This window comes from Anser brachyrhynchus (assembly GCF_964034855.1).
Source record: "Anser brachyrhynchus genome assembly, chromosome: 1".
Taxonomy (NCBI): Eukaryota; Metazoa; Chordata; class Aves; order Anseriformes; family Anatidae; genus Anser; species Anser brachyrhynchus.
Genome location: NC_137694.1, coordinates 2,049,358 through 2,066,687, shown reverse-complemented (window position 1 = coordinate 2,066,687; position 17,330 = coordinate 2,049,358). Strand labels below are relative to the sequence as shown.

General features: G+C 42.4%; 1 protein-coding gene across 4 annotated transcripts in view; it reads left to right on the top strand.

Annotated features, from left to right (window-relative positions):
* The window catches only part of LRGUK (leucine rich repeats and guanylate kinase domain containing), a 50,015-nt gene extending 35,143 nt beyond the window's left edge, over window positions 1–14,872 (top strand). For all 4 annotated transcript variants that reach the window (XR_013945703.1, XM_080578040.1, XM_080578038.1 and 1 more), the window contains 4 exons: window positions 2,483–2,571; window positions 7,826–7,960; window positions 13,687–13,856; window positions 14,254–14,872. Coding sequence is in view for 3 of the 4 variants with exons in the window: in XM_080578040.1 (XP_080434166.1) it covers window positions 2,483–2,571; window positions 7,826–7,960; window positions 13,687–13,856; window positions 14,254–14,405 (546 nt within the window). In the remaining variant the exon portion in view is untranslated. The remainder of the gene's footprint in view (window positions 1–2,482; window positions 2,572–7,825; window positions 7,961–13,686; window positions 13,857–14,253) is intronic.
* Window positions 14,873–17,330: the final 2,458 nt, after the last annotated feature.

The following is a 17,330-nucleotide window of genomic DNA, read 5'->3' as shown; positions in this document are numbered from 1 at the left end:
TTACACCAGAATAAGTCTATTTATCATAATGGATTTCATCCAGTTGTGTAAGGGAGCTGAATATCATCTCTAAGTTCTGCTACAAGATATTGAAACTCTCCTATTCAGAGCAAATAGCTAGATGCAGTTAATGGGACAATGAAGATTACTTATGAACGCCATCCTGTGGCAGTGGAAAAACTCATTCAGCTGAGTGGTTCACAGTGAGTGCTAGTGATAACTGCAAGAGATCAAATTTGAGCACATTTTTCACCTGCTTTTACTTTTTCAATCAACAGATTCAACAATGTGCTTGGATTTCAAATAACCTCTTACAACTTCAGCCTCATCTCTCTCTTTTTTTTCTTCTTAATGGTGTTTTCCCTCGAGGCATTCATTCTCCTTGCAGGCAGTGGGGGAGCTGGGGCTATGAAGCAGATGTGTCTAATGCTCCTTTTATATGACAGCGACAAGAGAAAAAGAAAAATGAAAGCTTTAAACTTTGTTCCATTCCAAGGTTATGATGTCATTATGATGAATGATGGCTTGGCAGGCATGACTTGCTGTACAATTTTGCCACTGTCTCTGTATTTATAACTACCTCTGATGTTTAGAATTAGTGTTCTAGATGAGCCAAAGTAGAAGACCCTCTACCCACCCCCAGCCTGTTTTCCAGGCTTTAAAAAAGGCTTTCTTAGGTGTGGAGAAAGGTATGATTGTAAAATGGCTGGCGTAAATACGGAGCCTCCTATCTTTCAGTTTTCTGAAATGAAATACCTCCTTTCAAGCCATGCAGATCTCAAAAACTGTCACAAGTGTCGTTCGTTTTCAAGTTTCTTTCATCCCGAGTTTTGTTAGTTCAATGTGAGAGAGAAGGCAGAGTTTCTCTTACCTTGGTGGCTCTCTGCCAGCACTCCTACCCCAGCAATTTATTTTCCTCATTTTTTTATTTCATCTTTTTTATTTTTATTTTGAAAGTTTACATTTTGTCAAGTCAGGGAGAAGTGGTTTATGATGAAGGAGGCTATCATTTACCATGGGTTTAAGTTACTTACGTGCTGCAAGGCTCTCTTTCTTATTAGTTGCCTTGTTCAGTGCTGCTAATAACTTTTAGTTATTTACTACGCTAAGTTTTCGATATATTTTTACATGCAGAGGAAGCTTTATAGCGTCAGCTGAAGTGTCTGTGTAGTAAAACCTTCAAGGTGAAACACAGGTGCCTCTTGGACTGTATTTAATGAGAGGAATATAAATGTCTGTGGCCTTAAAGTAAAATTTTTGCACTTAAGGCACCCAAATAATGTGCTGTCGCTGCAGTAAACACATTCTGCTCCCATCATGTAGAACAGGAAAATAACAAATATGAAGAAATTATAGGTGTGAATTTTCCACAAGCAAAATAAGAAGCAGAGGCTGCTCCTTAGAGAAAGCCAGTAGATCAGATTCCCTGCAGCCTTATCCCCTGTGAGCGTGCCAGCCCTGCACTTCTGTGCAGTCGTAACGATACAAGGTATGATCAGAAAGGAATCTATACTTGCAATGCCCACAAAAAAACTAGGGGACAGAACTGTCCAGAGGAAAACAAAGCACAACACAAGCTCAGTGAGCACTTAAACAGACCCTTACTTAGCATGAACAGCGAGGGGAAGTGCAGGAATTCACCATAATCATAATTTGAGCTGTTAACTATATTCTCTTTCATTCTTGATACCGTGACAAAATGCCTCTGTTACAGACACGATTTAGCTATTAAATTGATAACTACCAATGGCTATCAGCTGATAACAAAGTAGGATGTAATAACTTTGCTTTGAGATTTACATCTTTTTTTTAAGCACACTGTAGTTCTGCTTTTGTCTGACCTGAGAAATTACTTTGTGCTACAGCACGTGTTAATTAACAGACCCTTAAAACTTGGACTGTATTTTCCAGTCTGCTGAGATCATAATGTGTTCATTTTAACCAACTGAAATTTGCAGAAGGTAATCCCTTCTCTGAGAGGGGAATGTTGGTTGATACAGAGTTGGTAAGGCAGGTTTTCAGCATTGCTGGAGCAAGGAGGCAAAGCCAGTGTATTTGAAATGTAGCAAAGGCAAATTTTTCTGTATTCAGTCCCTTCCTGGTGAAAAGAAGCTGAAGACAACAGCCTAACTAGAATTATCCCTGCCCTAATATACGGTAAGGTTGGGATGCATCAAAAGTGGTTCTCTGCAGGCACTCCTTCCTGCTACGTCCTGGCACATTTTGTCTGTTATATGAAGAAATGGGGCTTCACTGGAGATGATCTTCATTGTTCAAAGCCAGCAAGATTTCAGACCAAAGCTTGGTTTGCGTAGATCATATTTTGTACCTTTTTAGTTACAGTATTGCTCTGCTGTTTTCCCAGAATGTATAAATGCATACACTTCAGAGTCTTTGACAAAAGAGAGGAATATTACAGGCAATTAAGTTACCATCTATACTTCCAAGTTACTAAATAAAGTTGGTTGTATTTCCTTATCAGGAAGAAGCTTCTCTCCAAAGGCGTCATGCTGCAGCACGTCAGGCTCTGTCAGGGAAGGCACCTAGTGCATATGTCCAGCTGTTTCAAAGGTAATGTAGAGGAGTTTCAGCCAAGTCCTTTGCAACCAAGTGAAAAATGCTTGTTTTAGATTTCTTCTCCCCTGTTCTGAAGGATGAATGATTCGAATCTGCCAGGGACTGCAGGTCTCACAGACAACTGTCCTTTCTATCATGTTTAAATCTAGCCATACAAATATATCTCACACGGTCTGTCTTTTGACTTGGGAGCTCAGCAGTTCTGAAATGTACGCCGAAAACATATGAGGTAGAACCATCCACAAGCAAGTTGTCTAAAACTATGAAGTTATTATATGTTTTTTCTCTGAGAAAGCAGAAAAAGATCCTTCTTCTGGCAGCTCGCAGTCTCCGACATGTTTTTCAGTGCTACTAGTGATAAATGGACAGTCAGAGCCTTGCTCAGCACAAGGTTGTTTGCAGTACACTTCTGTGGATACCTCTGTTTAAAGCAAAATTTCTGAAAGCAGACTTTACTTTCTGACTTTTTTTTTTTTGTTATTTGTTTGTTTCTAGAAAATGTATTCTATCCTTACTGGCTCTCTTCTTTCTTCTTCCTCATAGTCATAGCCCTGCAAAATGGTGTTAAGTCTGTAAATCCTGGTGTACCTTCTTTGGTTGGTCTTTTGTGGGATCCTTGACTTCACCTGGTAAATACTGGTGTAAATCTTCCTAATTTTAATTTTTCTGTGTTTACTTTTCCTACCCATCTTGAAAAGGCTCACAGTGTTGACGTTTAAAGTAGACCATGAACCGCTAAGTCAGCACTCATCAAAATGAATAGAACAGTTCACACCTTTCATCTTGTTTCAGGCCTCTGCAAATGCAGTCACCAGTTATACATATCAGCTTTCCAATGACAAAGGCTGGATACTGATCCATTAAAAATAAATAAATAAGGAAATTTAAAAATCAGTGAATTAAACTGTCATTAGAAAAAACAACGGCAGAAGCTTACAGCCAGAAATGCATAACTATGATACATTTTCCAAATCTTTACTTAGAGAAAAGTTTAACTAGTTTAAGGAAGACTTTTCTCTCCACTCATTCATTTTAAACTATGTTGTACGGAGAAGAAAAATGGAAATCAGTGTTTTCTTTTGCTGTATGTTTTGTTTTTGATATAGTGTGGTAATGTGAACTGTTCATCTGAGTCTGCATTGGTCTGTTGCTCTTTGCTCCCTTTATTCCACAATGCTCATTCCGTGGAAGCTGATTTTGGAGTTATGCATGAAGCTGCTTCAGCAGAGCTGTCAGGCAGGTGAGAGAAAATCCTGTCACCCCCAATCAGCATTTGCAGTAACCGGGCCTCGAGGGATGGGTGCGCTCGGCGGAATTGGAGGCAAGAGTAGACAACGCACCATTCCATGCAAGAGGTTAAGGCAAGAAATGCCATAAATAAGAAAGTTTTCAAATGGTTGAAATTCTGCGAGAGAATCTGATTCCTGGAATGTAGCAATTAGGGGAGAACCTGGTAGGTCGTGCTGTCCAGTTCAGTGCTAGTGTGTCCTTGTTCTGCTGAGCATTTTTATTTGTCCTGGATCAAATGAACTTTTAAATGCCCTTAAGAAGGGCTTTCACCTTGCAACGGCTCACCTGGGTTTGATGGCTCTTTCTTTTAATATGTAACAATGGACGTGGGTCAAGCATTACTTTACAGTAACTTCAGAAGTTACTGGGTATGTCATCTCAGCTGTGGTAGTAATCTTTGTGTGCGCTCTTAGCCCCTAGGAAATGTAATATGATGTGGCTTGCTTTAGCTTTTATCGAGGGCTGAGCAAGGAGCTTGGACACATTGTGCAGCTCAGATACAACATGGTAGTTGATTGTCTTATTTATAGTAATATTAGCAGTACAACCCAAATAATGTTGGGGTAGTTAGATTGTTATCTTATTTATACCTTTCTTTGATTCTTTTATACTGTATGTATTGTAATGTCTCGCTCTGCAAGCCTGTCCTTACTAAGCTCAGTAGCGTTACTAGAAATTCTCTCGAATTTGTTAATTAATTCTCAAAATTGACCAGAGTATTTCAAGTCTCCCTACAACAAGTGCTGGCAAACAAGACTCTATAGCCAGTGTTTTGAGGTACAACACTTCATTGTCTCTGCATATGTTGCTAAAAATTGGCACCGATCCTTTCATGCAGTCAAATTGCATTAGAAATTTAGGTTAGACATCTCATCTCACTATTATGTCTACATCTGTCTTAGCTTCAGTGCTTTCCAGATTTCTCTCTCCTATGGAAAAATACTTTTTTCAACCTGTATTTTATTTAGAAGTTCTAATTTCTCTTTTTACGTGGCTCCATAAATAGAACAGAGGTCATACGTGTTTGAAATCTAGTTTTAAAAGCTCTCGGTGTCTGTTTTTGCTTGAATCTTAACCAGCTTTGTTCCGAATATTTTATATTTAGAACATGATACAACTTTTCTTTATTTTCATTGTCAGCAGCAGTGCATAAAAGTACTTTGTCCACTTAGTTGTTTATTTAAAAATGAGATTTCTTTCACTGGTAGTACATCCAGCCTTACAGAGGCTTTTAGCTAATGAATCTTGATGTAGCGAGCTTATGGCCATAGCGCTCTTCCATAAAGGCACTTATCAAGTTTTGCCAAGCAAAAAGGTTTTCTTTTTTATTTTTTCTTCCTCAGCCAGATCAGTTCCCTGATCTGTTTCACTCCCTTTCTGAAGGGCTGCCGGTGCTGGCATCAGGCTGAGAGCAGACTGGGAGTGTGAGCGAGTGGCAGTGGACCCAAAGTGGTAGAGGACAGAGGCAGCTCAGCTTGCTTTTGAGCAGCGCTGCTGCAGAGAATGGAAACCCTACGTCAGTTAGGAATTAATCTAAATTCTATGAAATAATATGAAACCGATGCCAAAAATGATATATGCAGAAAGTTTCGAAAGTACTAGATGTTCTGAATTGCTTGTGTATCGGTAAAATATTCTTTAATGCCTCATGTCATCGTTGCACATTTTAATCCAAACTGAAATATATTGCTCAATTATCCTGAGTATGCATTAGAAAATTTTAAAAGTGGTGTCACACAAGAATCTAACCTGTTTTATTTATTGCAGCCCCACAGGGTTGTCTACATAAATTTAGATTCTTAAATCCAAACTACTGAAAACCTGTCCTCTTTTATTTTTTGCCTGTGGCTGTGTGCAGGTGTAATTAAAGCCATTTTGATGTCTCGTTGTCTAATACAATGAGGGCAATGTTTGGTGTTTGAGCTGAATAATTTCACCAGTTGTCTCTGTGTCTGAGGGTAATAAATAAGAGGATGGGTTGAAGTCTCACTCAGATCAGGCCTTTAGCTAACGATTAACTTGCTGATTTTCTCGGAATGTTGCTGAAAGAACTGGAGTAAGCAAGAGCAGACATCACCACGAGGAGAATTTATAACGTGCAATCTCACTTTCCTAAGTCGGAGAAAATTTATATTGCTTTACAGTTTCACCAGAGCTCCCTGCCAGAACTGGGAAGAGAGAAGGTGCATGGTCCACCTGTGGCTGAGAGGCTCTTCAGGCTGGATTTACTTGCTCTGAACATAAGATTTGCATGCATGTAGTTGCATACAAGTCTTGCAGATCCTCTTGTCTGGCCAGCCTCCGACTTCAATGTAATTTCACTTTTCAGTTTTATTTTTATGCCTCTATTAGTGACAAAACTAGGACGTTGTCCTGAACTACATGGGTGTGCCTTTTCACAGGGTGCTGTTTAAGTTATCCAACCTCTTTTCCTTTTTAATTTGAGCTGAGGCACACTAGTGCAATCGGAATATAAATCCGATTAACTCTGATGACAGTACGAAACTCAAAGGGAAATGTAAAGAAGACATTTGGCACACAGGTAGAAGGTGGAAGAACATCCCTCTCACCTTTACAGATGCCTGTTTTTTATTAACTGTCTGGCAAGTTGTTTTATTTTTCAGCTGAGATATAGCTTCTGAGAGGGGGTCACGGGTCGTGAATACCAACCTTTTCTCCAGGGAGCAGGGTACGTTTTCCCGTAGCAACCTAGCCCTGAGAGGGGTGGCACTGAATCCTGCCTTCAGATCTCTGCCTTCACTCTTCTACCCTGTGTTGTCAGGCTGTGTATTTCTGAGCAGAATTACTCAGAATTCTGTATATTGACCAGAATTCTTTGTTAAGAGATTTTTACTTTTATTATTATTAAGTTGTTTTTTTTTTTATTTCCATGATGCTGATTTACATGAACTGATTTCTGAGAGCACTCAGTAGCTCTGGGGCTGTTACTGGAATCAGACCCTTTCAGATTTTGATCTGAGCCTACAGTGAACAAACACCGTTGCCAGCCAGCCAGCAGTCACTTGACAGTGAAACAGTAACAGCTTGAGGCCTTACATATGGGAAGCTTTATTTATAGGTATTAATAAGAAGAAGCTTTAAAAAAGAGAATTTGAAGATGAGCAGTTGATAAACCTTGCTTGCAGAGCCAGTGTATTGGGCTTGGGAATGATGTCTGAGTAATAAGCCTTAAGAAAAGATACTATCCCTCCTTACAAACCTAGCTTCTCCCATGGAGCAAGCATTCACCAGTTGCTACCACAATTAAAAATGTTCTTGACAAGCTTCTTGGGGAAACTAGAAAATGAGTGCATGCACAGAAGTTGAGTAGGCTCACTGCCCTTAAAAATTCTCAGATTCCTTCGGAGGTCGTTGTGGCGTGTCAGTGGGATGGCTCAGGTACAGGGGGTAGATGTATGGAAACTCCCAAGAGCTGTAATTTTAAGTTATGGACCTCTCACGTCTGGCACTCTTCAGTTCTGCTTGTGTTTGGTTTTAGCTCTGCGAATTAAGTCTGTAAATAACGTGGTGCCAGTACTGCAATCACCAGGAATGGGTTTTTTAGGTGTTACAAGTGGCTGTGAAGATGAAACTTCTCTCCTTCTGAGTTAGTCATGAGGGGTGGGGTTAATCTCACCTGATTGGGAGTGTCTTTAACAAAAACGTCTCTGAACAAGCTGTCCTGCTCTGCTCTGTCTTGGTGGAGAGTGATTCATCCAACCTGCTTAGAGCTCTGCTTACACTTGAGCTTATTCATACCGTAGCTGTGACTGTTCCTCTCCACTGGCTCTAAACAGAGCCAGGACTACTAGCCCCAGCTGCTTACTACCACTTCTCTTCCACTGGAGATAACTCTCCTATTCATCCAAACACATCTTGTGAGCCAAGCGCTAGCTATGCCGTCACAGTATATAAAAGCCTGTAACAAGCCCTTTATTTTCTTTTTGTATCATTTCAGGGACCTAGCAGTCACTCCTGCACCAGGCAGCTCCCGTCAAAAACTGCTGGAGCCGACAACACGTCCTTCTCTGGTCTCAGATGGAAGGAGTGTCACCCAAGATCACAGCTTCCCCTCGAATAACCCAGAGAGCCGGTGAGTTCAGTTTCTGAGACTGCAGATTATCGCTGGGCGGAACGAAGGTTAATGCCGCAATGTGCAAGATCTAAAACCATTTTCCAAGCTAATGCAGTTGTCTCATCTGTTCCATCAACAGCCTTATTAAGCATGTGTCACTACATCATAAAGCAAAGTCACATCTTTCGTAGGAATGGTTTCATTTAGACACTATAATTAAAAAAAAAAAGAATTTCAAGATCTTTCTATTAGCAGGATATTTGAAGGGAAAAAGATACTGAAAGAAACTTGGTCCAGCTAGAGAAAAACAGAACTGCAATGATAACTGTTTTTTAGACAAATTATTAGATATTGCCATCAGAATTATTTCTCATTCTGTCTTTAGAGGTTTGCTATAGTTACATTGAATACTGTTTTGGAGAGTCTGGGTTCCATCATGATCTTCAAATTCATTTCATCCATGATAACAAGAGACCCTGTCAGGATCCTGAGCTTTGTAGTACCTTTACCTTCCCTTTCTATCTCAGTCGTTGTTGCTACGCTTCATATCTTGTCCAGCATCTCCACTTGTGAGTGGTGAGCATCCTCATTTATATGTATTGCAGCTAAACAGGCTCCAGGGTGTGGCAGGGAGGCAACTCCTGTCTCATTTAAAGCTTGTAGAGAGGCAAGGATAGAAGACGACTTGGAAAGGCTACATCTTCATTGTCTTGGAGGCATTCAGCTATGCAGGGAGCTTTATTTTCCTGACTTGTTTTACAGGTCCACGTTGCCATCCTGCCAGGATGGCTGTGACGCACTCTGCTTGACCTGTTCCGTAAAAATGTCTGAGCTCTGGCTGCCAACAAGCCTGCCTGCTATTGTGGCAAGTGACATTGCAGCCTCTCTGTGCAGAATCCTAGATAAGCTTTTTTTCCCCTCTTCTGGCCATCTGTTGTAATCTCCTGCCCAGATGGGATGCGCAGAAGCTGCCGGATGCCACACAGCAAGACTTAGTGAGGTGTGACACGCCAGATCCCCCATCCTCACTTGGAAATAGGTGTGTGCTTGTGGCTGTACTATGAGCCACCGTAAATTGAGCTCTCCTCCCTCTCCTGAACCTACGATAAAACTCATCTAAAAACCGCAGCTGAGAAGGAGCTGATGGCTATGCCATATGGCTGTTGGTAAATTTGAATTTGATCATGGTTTCAATCCCGTATCTGATGTTTTGTTGTCATTCCATACCAACCAAGGTACCTCTCCTACTGTATGTATGGAAACATCCGTACTGTGCATTTTTCAGCTGTTTTTAATTGAACAAATCGCTGTGTTAAATAACCTTCCTAACACACATTAAACAACTTTTCACATAAGCCAAGCCAATGAGAAATGCTGACATCTTTCTAAGTTTTCAGCCCATTCTCTTCATTCCTGATCTGCTAAAGCAGAATTCTTAGATAAACTTGCTGTTGAAAAAAAAAAGTGTTCCTTTTATATCCTAGAAAGACTGCCAGTTCCTTCCCTGTGATGTACTACCTGCCACTGTAATTACAAGTTGTTAATTAGCATGCTGTAAAAAGGTTGAAACCGTAGGCCTCTGCAGATCCATTTGTCCTGAGTATTTGTGCCACCGTGGAGTGTGCTGAAGGGGAACAGAGTGAGCATACGAGAGAAACTGAGTGCGTAATAGGTTGCAGAGGGATTATGCATCATCTGTCCTTACCAGTAAGAGGCAGGACCTGTAACTCAAATGAGTGTGAAGCTATGATGAGTTGTAAAGGTCTTACCCTTCACATATGGGAATAAATATGTCTTTCCACTCCACCACATTTTGGTGTTTTGACTTTAGCAGTGTTTTCATTTAGCACTGTTAATAACACAGTGGAAAAACAACTGTGAGGAGAGCAAATGCAAACTGCTAATCTGATTCATTCTCTGTGCATGCATCGTGGCCTACGGCAAAATTGTATAAAGTCATGTTGTCAAATCCTTTTGCAAGGGAAATAAGAAAATTTCTTCCAAACTTTCCTTATAGGCATGATTGATGGAAATGCTGTTGTGTAGATGCATTTGAAATTCTGGTGGAAAAAAAAAAATACACATTTCTGAAGTATTGGAGCAAAGCCTGTAGTGATTTTACTTGCCTGCATTTTGAGGTGCTTTAATCTTTTCTTTTGCTTTCTCCCCAATTTTATGCTTTCAACATTTGGAATGGAAGAAAGAGTAAAATAAAAAAAGCCATCAAGGGGTAAGAGCACTAACGTTTTGACCTCCAGGCACAGGCAATGGAGCAAATATTGTTTTCCAGGTTTGGGTCTGCAGATTAGACTGATGTCTCACTGGGCAACAACGTGTCCAGGTCCCAAATTCTTAACATTATTTCTCAAATCTGGCAGTTTGAGCTGTGGTGGAAATGCCATTGTTATCCATCAGGTCATTGACACCTGTTGGATTCAACTTCTGAAGTTGTTCTTTTACTTCTGATCTACAAGTAAAATAGACGATCCTGATTGCATTTACTCCACGAGTGAAAATTAAAGGTTTGGTTTGGACATCTGCCAACTGACCTGCAGTTTCCAGCTGGACAGTTTCCAATTACATCCATGGCTTCTTTTCATCGCTAAGACCATAGCTCTGGTCTTCTCCTTGGAAGTAAACTGCTCACCTAGTCCTTCCTGATTTCACAAAAGAAAACGCTGTGCTGGTTTCTAAGTTCTCTTTGAAGTTCTCTGCCGGGCCTGAACTCTCCTGCACGTGAAGGTGTGGATTTTTATTTTTTTGCCCAAAGTTCCCTTTGTTGTCACGCATAGGCTTAAACAATTTATCATTGCTTGTGCTGAGTAGCCGTCCTTTAGGGCAGTTTATCTTGCAACTGTACTTTAAAGGGCTGCTAGTTACCACAGGCAGTGATAAATTCTTTACATCCTTGTCTGCTGTTTTTCATTACTCACTTTTACCGGTAGAGGTATTTGTAAGGCTGTGGTATAAGCCAGACATTGAAATGATCTGGTTACAGCATAGCAAGGAGGAGGGAAGAGAGGAGGAACAAAGCTGAAGTTGGGAACTAGTGAGTCAGAGAGGGGAAACTTCTTAATGGGTTCCTATACCCTTGTTATTTACAAGTCTGAGGGTGGAGGCAGAACCTCACCTACCGCTGAGCAGCGCCTTTAGCAAGGAACTATTGCAAAACACAGTCAAATGAAAAATATCTGTCAACTGATATGTTATGCCATCGTGTGCAATGGTGTATGTTAGGGTTTGGCTGGCAAGTGCAAGATCTAAACAGAATCCGAAGCAGTCCAGGGCTTTACTCCTCGACTATTTTGTATTTAGTGCACGTAGACTCCATTTATCTTATTATTCCATGGGGTATTACTCTCTATTTTTATTTCATTTTTATTTTATGCATTTATTCTCCATATAACTGGTAGGAAAATAAAAGTAGAGGGAAAACTTTAAAGTCAGGACACATGCCTGCTCCACTCATAATAGTTCTCTTTTTTTTGTGCTGGGGCTGTCAGGGAAGGACTAGAGATAGGTTACCCAAACTCATTTACAGATCATCTGGTGAAGGGAAGAAGGAGAGGTACGTGCTCAGCTCCTGTACCGCACCCCTCACAAGTACTGTGGACATCTAGATGGCAGGGACTGCATAAGCTCTAGTTTCCCCACTTATTTTTGTTGGTTTTCTCATTCTGAGTAGCTTTCCTTAATCGTTTCCTCTGATGTTTGTACTAGAGAAGCCTTTTGCTGAACTCTGCGCAACTAAACACTGAGATGAGTATTGCAGTAAAGCCTCACGTCGAGGTTTATTAAAACTCACAACTTGGCCAAGACCAAAATATAACAGTGAGGCATTTAGTAAAACACCAAGTCTCCCCATGTCAGATATATTACAGCTGCTGCCACAGCTACCACACCATAAACTATAAAAAGTTAAAACTATTGAGTGTCCTAGGAAAAATGAGCAGGTCTGGTGCCACAGGTAAATGTGGGTTAAGCTTGCAGGACTGCACTTGTCATTGTAACTTACGCCACTTCTCTGTGGGGAAGAAGGTACTGCATCAACCATGCTTTTTCCCCACAGGGAAATCATATAACCAACACAGGATAAGGTTATTTGTAATTTGGCTTTTATTTTGTGAAGTGCTCCCTTACCAGCTCGCAAGGTATTGACAGAGCTTTCTGCTGCAGCGCTGAGTTGTGGGGCTCTTGTCCTTAGGCGATCCAAATGATTTTCAGGGGAACTTGGGTACCTACCTCACCATTGAGTGGTGTGTAAATTATTTTCCACGGTTTGCCTTGTCTTCTGCCCTTTTACAAAGGGACAGCTAGGGAGAAAACAGTGAAGATTTTTCTTTAACACCTAGTATGCTGGGGTTCGATGTAGTGCATTCACGTCGTTGTGCCTGGAGATCAGCAGGGGTTAATTCTAACCACGTAATTATGGTCTATTTTTAGCCTTTATGAGTAGGTGATTGCACAACTATACGTTCTCTGTAGCAAAAGCTGAAGTAGTTGGCCTTTGAGAAACTGCCGTAGACATTGTTGAATTGTCCATGGTGCTGTTTATACTGAGCCTGGTTTCACTACTCCTAGTAATTCCTTATCCCTGCCACGATTATGTCTGATGCACATTGCAGGCAGCTAAAATGCGATTACAGCTAGGGTTAAGCGCTTGGCAGGAGCATTCAGCAGTAGATGAGCATCCTTGGATGCAGTAGACCTCGGAGGAAGATGCGAGCACTCAGTTCATTACAGAATATAATATTCCTTTACCTTGAAGGCAATAGCAAAAACCTCATAGACTTTCACAGTGCTTCTAGTGAGAAGATAATTACCTGTTTCTTATGGGAGTACCACACTGTTTTATCTCATTATTCATTATCCCTTCTTCTTACAGTATGGTTTTATTAAAATACCACTGAAATTCTCGTTTTATTCCCCAGAACACTGTAATCACAGTATTCTCACAAGGTAAAATGCTTCTTACAAGAATTAGAGGATGAAATTCTTTTGGCCTGCACCACTGATAAGGTCAGGGTGGATAAAGTTTGAGCTTCTCCCATATTCATAAACCTATGAATCGGTTTCTCCCATATGGACCAGAACAGTCCATGTGAAGACAGACATTATGAAACATCATGTTCACGGATTATTTGTTTTAAAATGAAGGGTCTCAGACCACTCAGGCTTTGGCTTTGGTTAGGTTTTCTGCAAGACACCGAATAGGTCAGAGGTGCCCTGGTTACCACTCGTTGGTAAATGGCTGCTTGTGGTCCTTGCTGTCACAGAAATGCTTCTTTTCAAGGCAATTCCTATTTTCTTTTACTCACTAAGACACGGGTTTAGAAATAAGAAGCTCTGAGTTCTGATCCCAGATCTGCTATTCGAAAGCCATCAGGATGTGGGTGTGAGCACAGCAAGGTAACTGCCTGAGCAGGGAATTGGAGTGGGTGACCTCCAGGGGTCCCTTCCAACCCCAGCCATTCTGTGAAGCTGACTCACTGTCTCTTTACCTGTCTGTGCAATTAATTAAATCAATAAATGAGCATTGAGAGAGGTAGTAGTTGTGTTTGCTAGTGCTAGAAGTTCTGAGAGAATCGTAATGTGCGAAAAAGCCTCGTGTAGCTGATAAGTACTGGCATTTATTTCTGACTTTTGATTGAGTTATGTGATTGCAACATCGATAACGCTATCAGACTTGGTGCGCGTGCTTTTTTTCTTGCTGTCTCAAAGCATGAATCATTTCCCCCTCTCAGCTGCAGAGGATCTGGTCCTGACAGTAGGCTGTTTCTAAACTCCGCCGGTGCACCTGCTGCTGAAGGCCTGCCTCTTCGCACCCCCATTCGCCACGCTCATCCCACTGAAGATGCCCAAGCTGAGCACCAAGATCCACGGGGAGCTGAAAACGGAGCGGACAGAACGCAAGGTTTGGAGCGTATTCCGAAGTAACAGTTTTGCTCAGGCTGTGCATCACGCTTACCGTAATGCTAGCGGCTTCGCTTGGGTGCCAGGGCAGCTTCTTCATGCCTCTGGTAATGACGCTCTTACAAGAAGCAATGTTGGGATGTGGCAGGATCAGTGTGGCGTGAAGGAAACACGCTCAGTACAGCAGCTCTCTCTCAATGAACTTGAGGAGAAATTCAAAATAATGGCTGCCTAGGCATGAAGTTACTCACGTGAGCTAGAGCAGTCACTAGACTACTGAAGATAATAGTCTTTTTTCCCCCACAAAACACGAGGTTTTCAGCCGGGGGATGTGCTTTGTGGTGAATTCATTTAAATAAACACCCTCTTAAGTCTTCTTCACTTTATAATTTCTGCAGAGAATGAACTCCACAGTGACAGTCTTCAGAGGAAGCACAGCAAACCCAAGGCTGGTTCTTCACACGTGCCTCAGCTCAGCAACTGGCCAGGCTCCCACTCCAGACCTGTCCTACCTCCGATCCTGCCTCGGCGGAAGAGCACCAACCCTTGACGGCCACTGCTAGCCAAGACTTTGTCTCGGTCACGCCGAATCCTTCTGCCTAGTGGGAATACTGATTTTGATAGATTTTGCTTTGTTGAAAAGAAATTATATCAAAGATCATTTCTAAATCCCTTTCTGATTAAATCTCCAAAAAGTTATTTATTTATAACTTTATTAAAAAGTAATTCCTGCATTTCCCAACACTAAAAATGATTTCCCCAGGCATTCTCAGCTGGGAAATGGTGTCGAATTTTTTCCTCACAGCCACAAGTCCATATCTTCTATTAATTTCATTCTTTCCTCCCCCTCCTATTTTGTAGATTTAATTGACGTGTGGAAGCGTCAGGGCTTCTGATAATATCACCGATATTGTAGGACCAGTGAATTATTTTGAAGAGAGATTTTGTGAAATGTTCAGTGTTGTTGGGAGTGAAAACTAGTTGCGAGTCTATTTTTAATAAAATGTGTTTTTTGAAGAGCTGAGACGATTTTTTCATTTGCATGTGTCTTTAAACAAACAACCTAGTAAGGAAAAAAAAACAGAAAAAAAAAATATTACAATTTCAGAGAACTGGCTGAAGCACCATGTGAAGATTTGTTTTTTTTTTCTATATGTGGAACAGAGCTCTGACAAGTAAATAAAACTCTCGAGTTGATGTTTGTCCTGATTAATTTTCATTACCATCCATTTACGGAACAGATCATGGGGCCCTTTGCCTGAGCAGCCTCCCCCGAGGAAGGCTGATTGCTATTTATGTTACAGCGTGGGTCCCGAGAGGTCTTTGCGTGCACAGAAGGCGACGTGACTCGTTCCCAGAGTGCGGAGCTGTGTCCGTGGGATGGCTCTGGTTTACCTCATTGTGCCTGTTCAGAACCTGGCCGAGGGTTTTCGTTGTTTAAATAGGATGAGCTGAACAAAGCCACGCAGCTCCTGGTAAGTCAGGGTAATAGATTCGGATAGCCTGACCTTAAATTCCAGTGAAGCCTGTAAAACAGCTCAGTCTTTTATTAAGTGGTTTCCTTTCCACGCTGCAGCTGGCTGTATCCTCGAGCTGAAGAGCAACAGCTCTTCTGAGGCACCGGTTTTTATCATTTTTTTGGCAGAACAAAAAGCAGGGCTGCTCCGCGGCCTGGGTTCAGCAGGAGTTCAGGCAGCTGAAGCTGCAGTCTGAACCTTGGTGGCCCTGACCAAGGCATCTGAGCGAGGTGGGCGCTGGACTGAACGCTTCCCAAGCCCCGCAGCTTCTCCAGCAAATCCTGCAGGGCCCTGCATGGCCGCTTTGCCTTTGCAAACACCTTCAGCTTTGCCTCTGCGAACAACTTTCCGGCTGTCAGCCTGGCTGGCACGGCCGGCTACACACTTGATTGACGTGGATGCTGATCGGCCGACGGTTTTTGCTGTTTTACAGGCGCGAGGAGCTGTGCTGGCATTGTGGTTAATGAATATCTGCAAGGTGCCTGGTGTTTCGTGCGCAGCAGGGCCGGGGCGATCCCACCTCCCAGCTCAGCCTGGTGGCAGAACTGCTTACATGAGGAAGGCGATACAGGCAGTGTACATGGATCAGGTTTTTTTTTTCCTGAACACTAATTCCAGAAACCATACACATAAACCCTCCAGGAAAGAAGGCAGCGGGAGTTGGGTGACACCCCAATCGTGTCTGTGTCTCGCTTTTGATTCCATTTTTGCACAGTTTGCCAAGCCAAGACATCTTCCCCGTCCAGCCCCAGTCCACCCCCTCTGCCCCCGCAGTGGTTGTCCCCTTCTGCCTAAAGCAGGACGGGCTGGCCCTGAGCTGTGCTGCTCGTGGGCACAACTTTGAAGTCAGTAATCCTTCAAAAGCCTTGGACATCTTCAGTGAGCAAGCACAGCGATGCCGAGTGCTCATGTTTACAGGAAAGGTCTTAAAGACTGAGCTCTTTAGTGCAGGAATTACCTCTGTTTTGATTATGCAGGTGGAGCATAAATATGCTTCTCCCATTTCCCAGCTGGAAAAAAAAAAAAAAAACCTGCCATGATGAAAAATGAGCACTTGATCGGGGTTTTGGTTAGCCTGCTGCACTTGTACCAGACAATAATGGCTGAAGAGACTCTCCCAGCTTGCAACAGATTTGAAAGCCCTGAGCTTTCAAACCCCGTGTGTGGGGTCACTCGTCCCCAGCAGGGTTAAGGACATGGTGGGGAAGTAGGACACGGGACTTTTTAAGATACGGGGGGTAGTTTAGGTTAGAAATGTTGACCAAAGTCAATGCAGCCAAATATTCAGTTTCTCACCTTTCCTCTCTGAGCTTTTACTGCCGTGTGCTCTCACTTGCTCCCATCCCACTCCCCAGCAGACCGAGCTGCCCACCCCATTTATGAGATTCCTGCAAAAAAGCACATTATATGGCCGTGTCCTTTGGCTGTGCGTCCCGGTGCATGGAACACCTGGCTGGGTTTGAAGGCAGAAGATTTCCAATCCGTAACATTTACGTTTCGTTCAGCAGATTGGGAAGCATCGCCGTTCATCGTTCTTAGTTCAGGGCGTTTATTTCTGGCTGAAAGCACAGAACGTGTAGCTCGGTGCCTTTATATTTATAGACTGGCAGATAAACGCGGGGCTGTTTCGGGGAACTCTGTTTTCATTGGCAGGAAGCGTGTTTGGATTACAGCAGAGTAGCACCTAAAGTTACTCATAGTCAAGCAAGTCTCCGAGTCTTGAATTTTACAGAGGGGAGCATAGCAAGCTGTTTAATTTCCCTTTTTTAAATTAAACATTCAACACTACTCGTAGCTGTGGTTTCTTCCACATGAATTGAGATGGTTTTACCAGCCCGAGGAGGGACCACGTCCCACGTGGCACAGCAGGGAGCAATGCCAGCAGCTCATGCCGTCCCATGGGAGTCCTTCAGGACTGGGTCAGACCCCAGGGCTCCAACGTTTCTACTCCAGGTCTT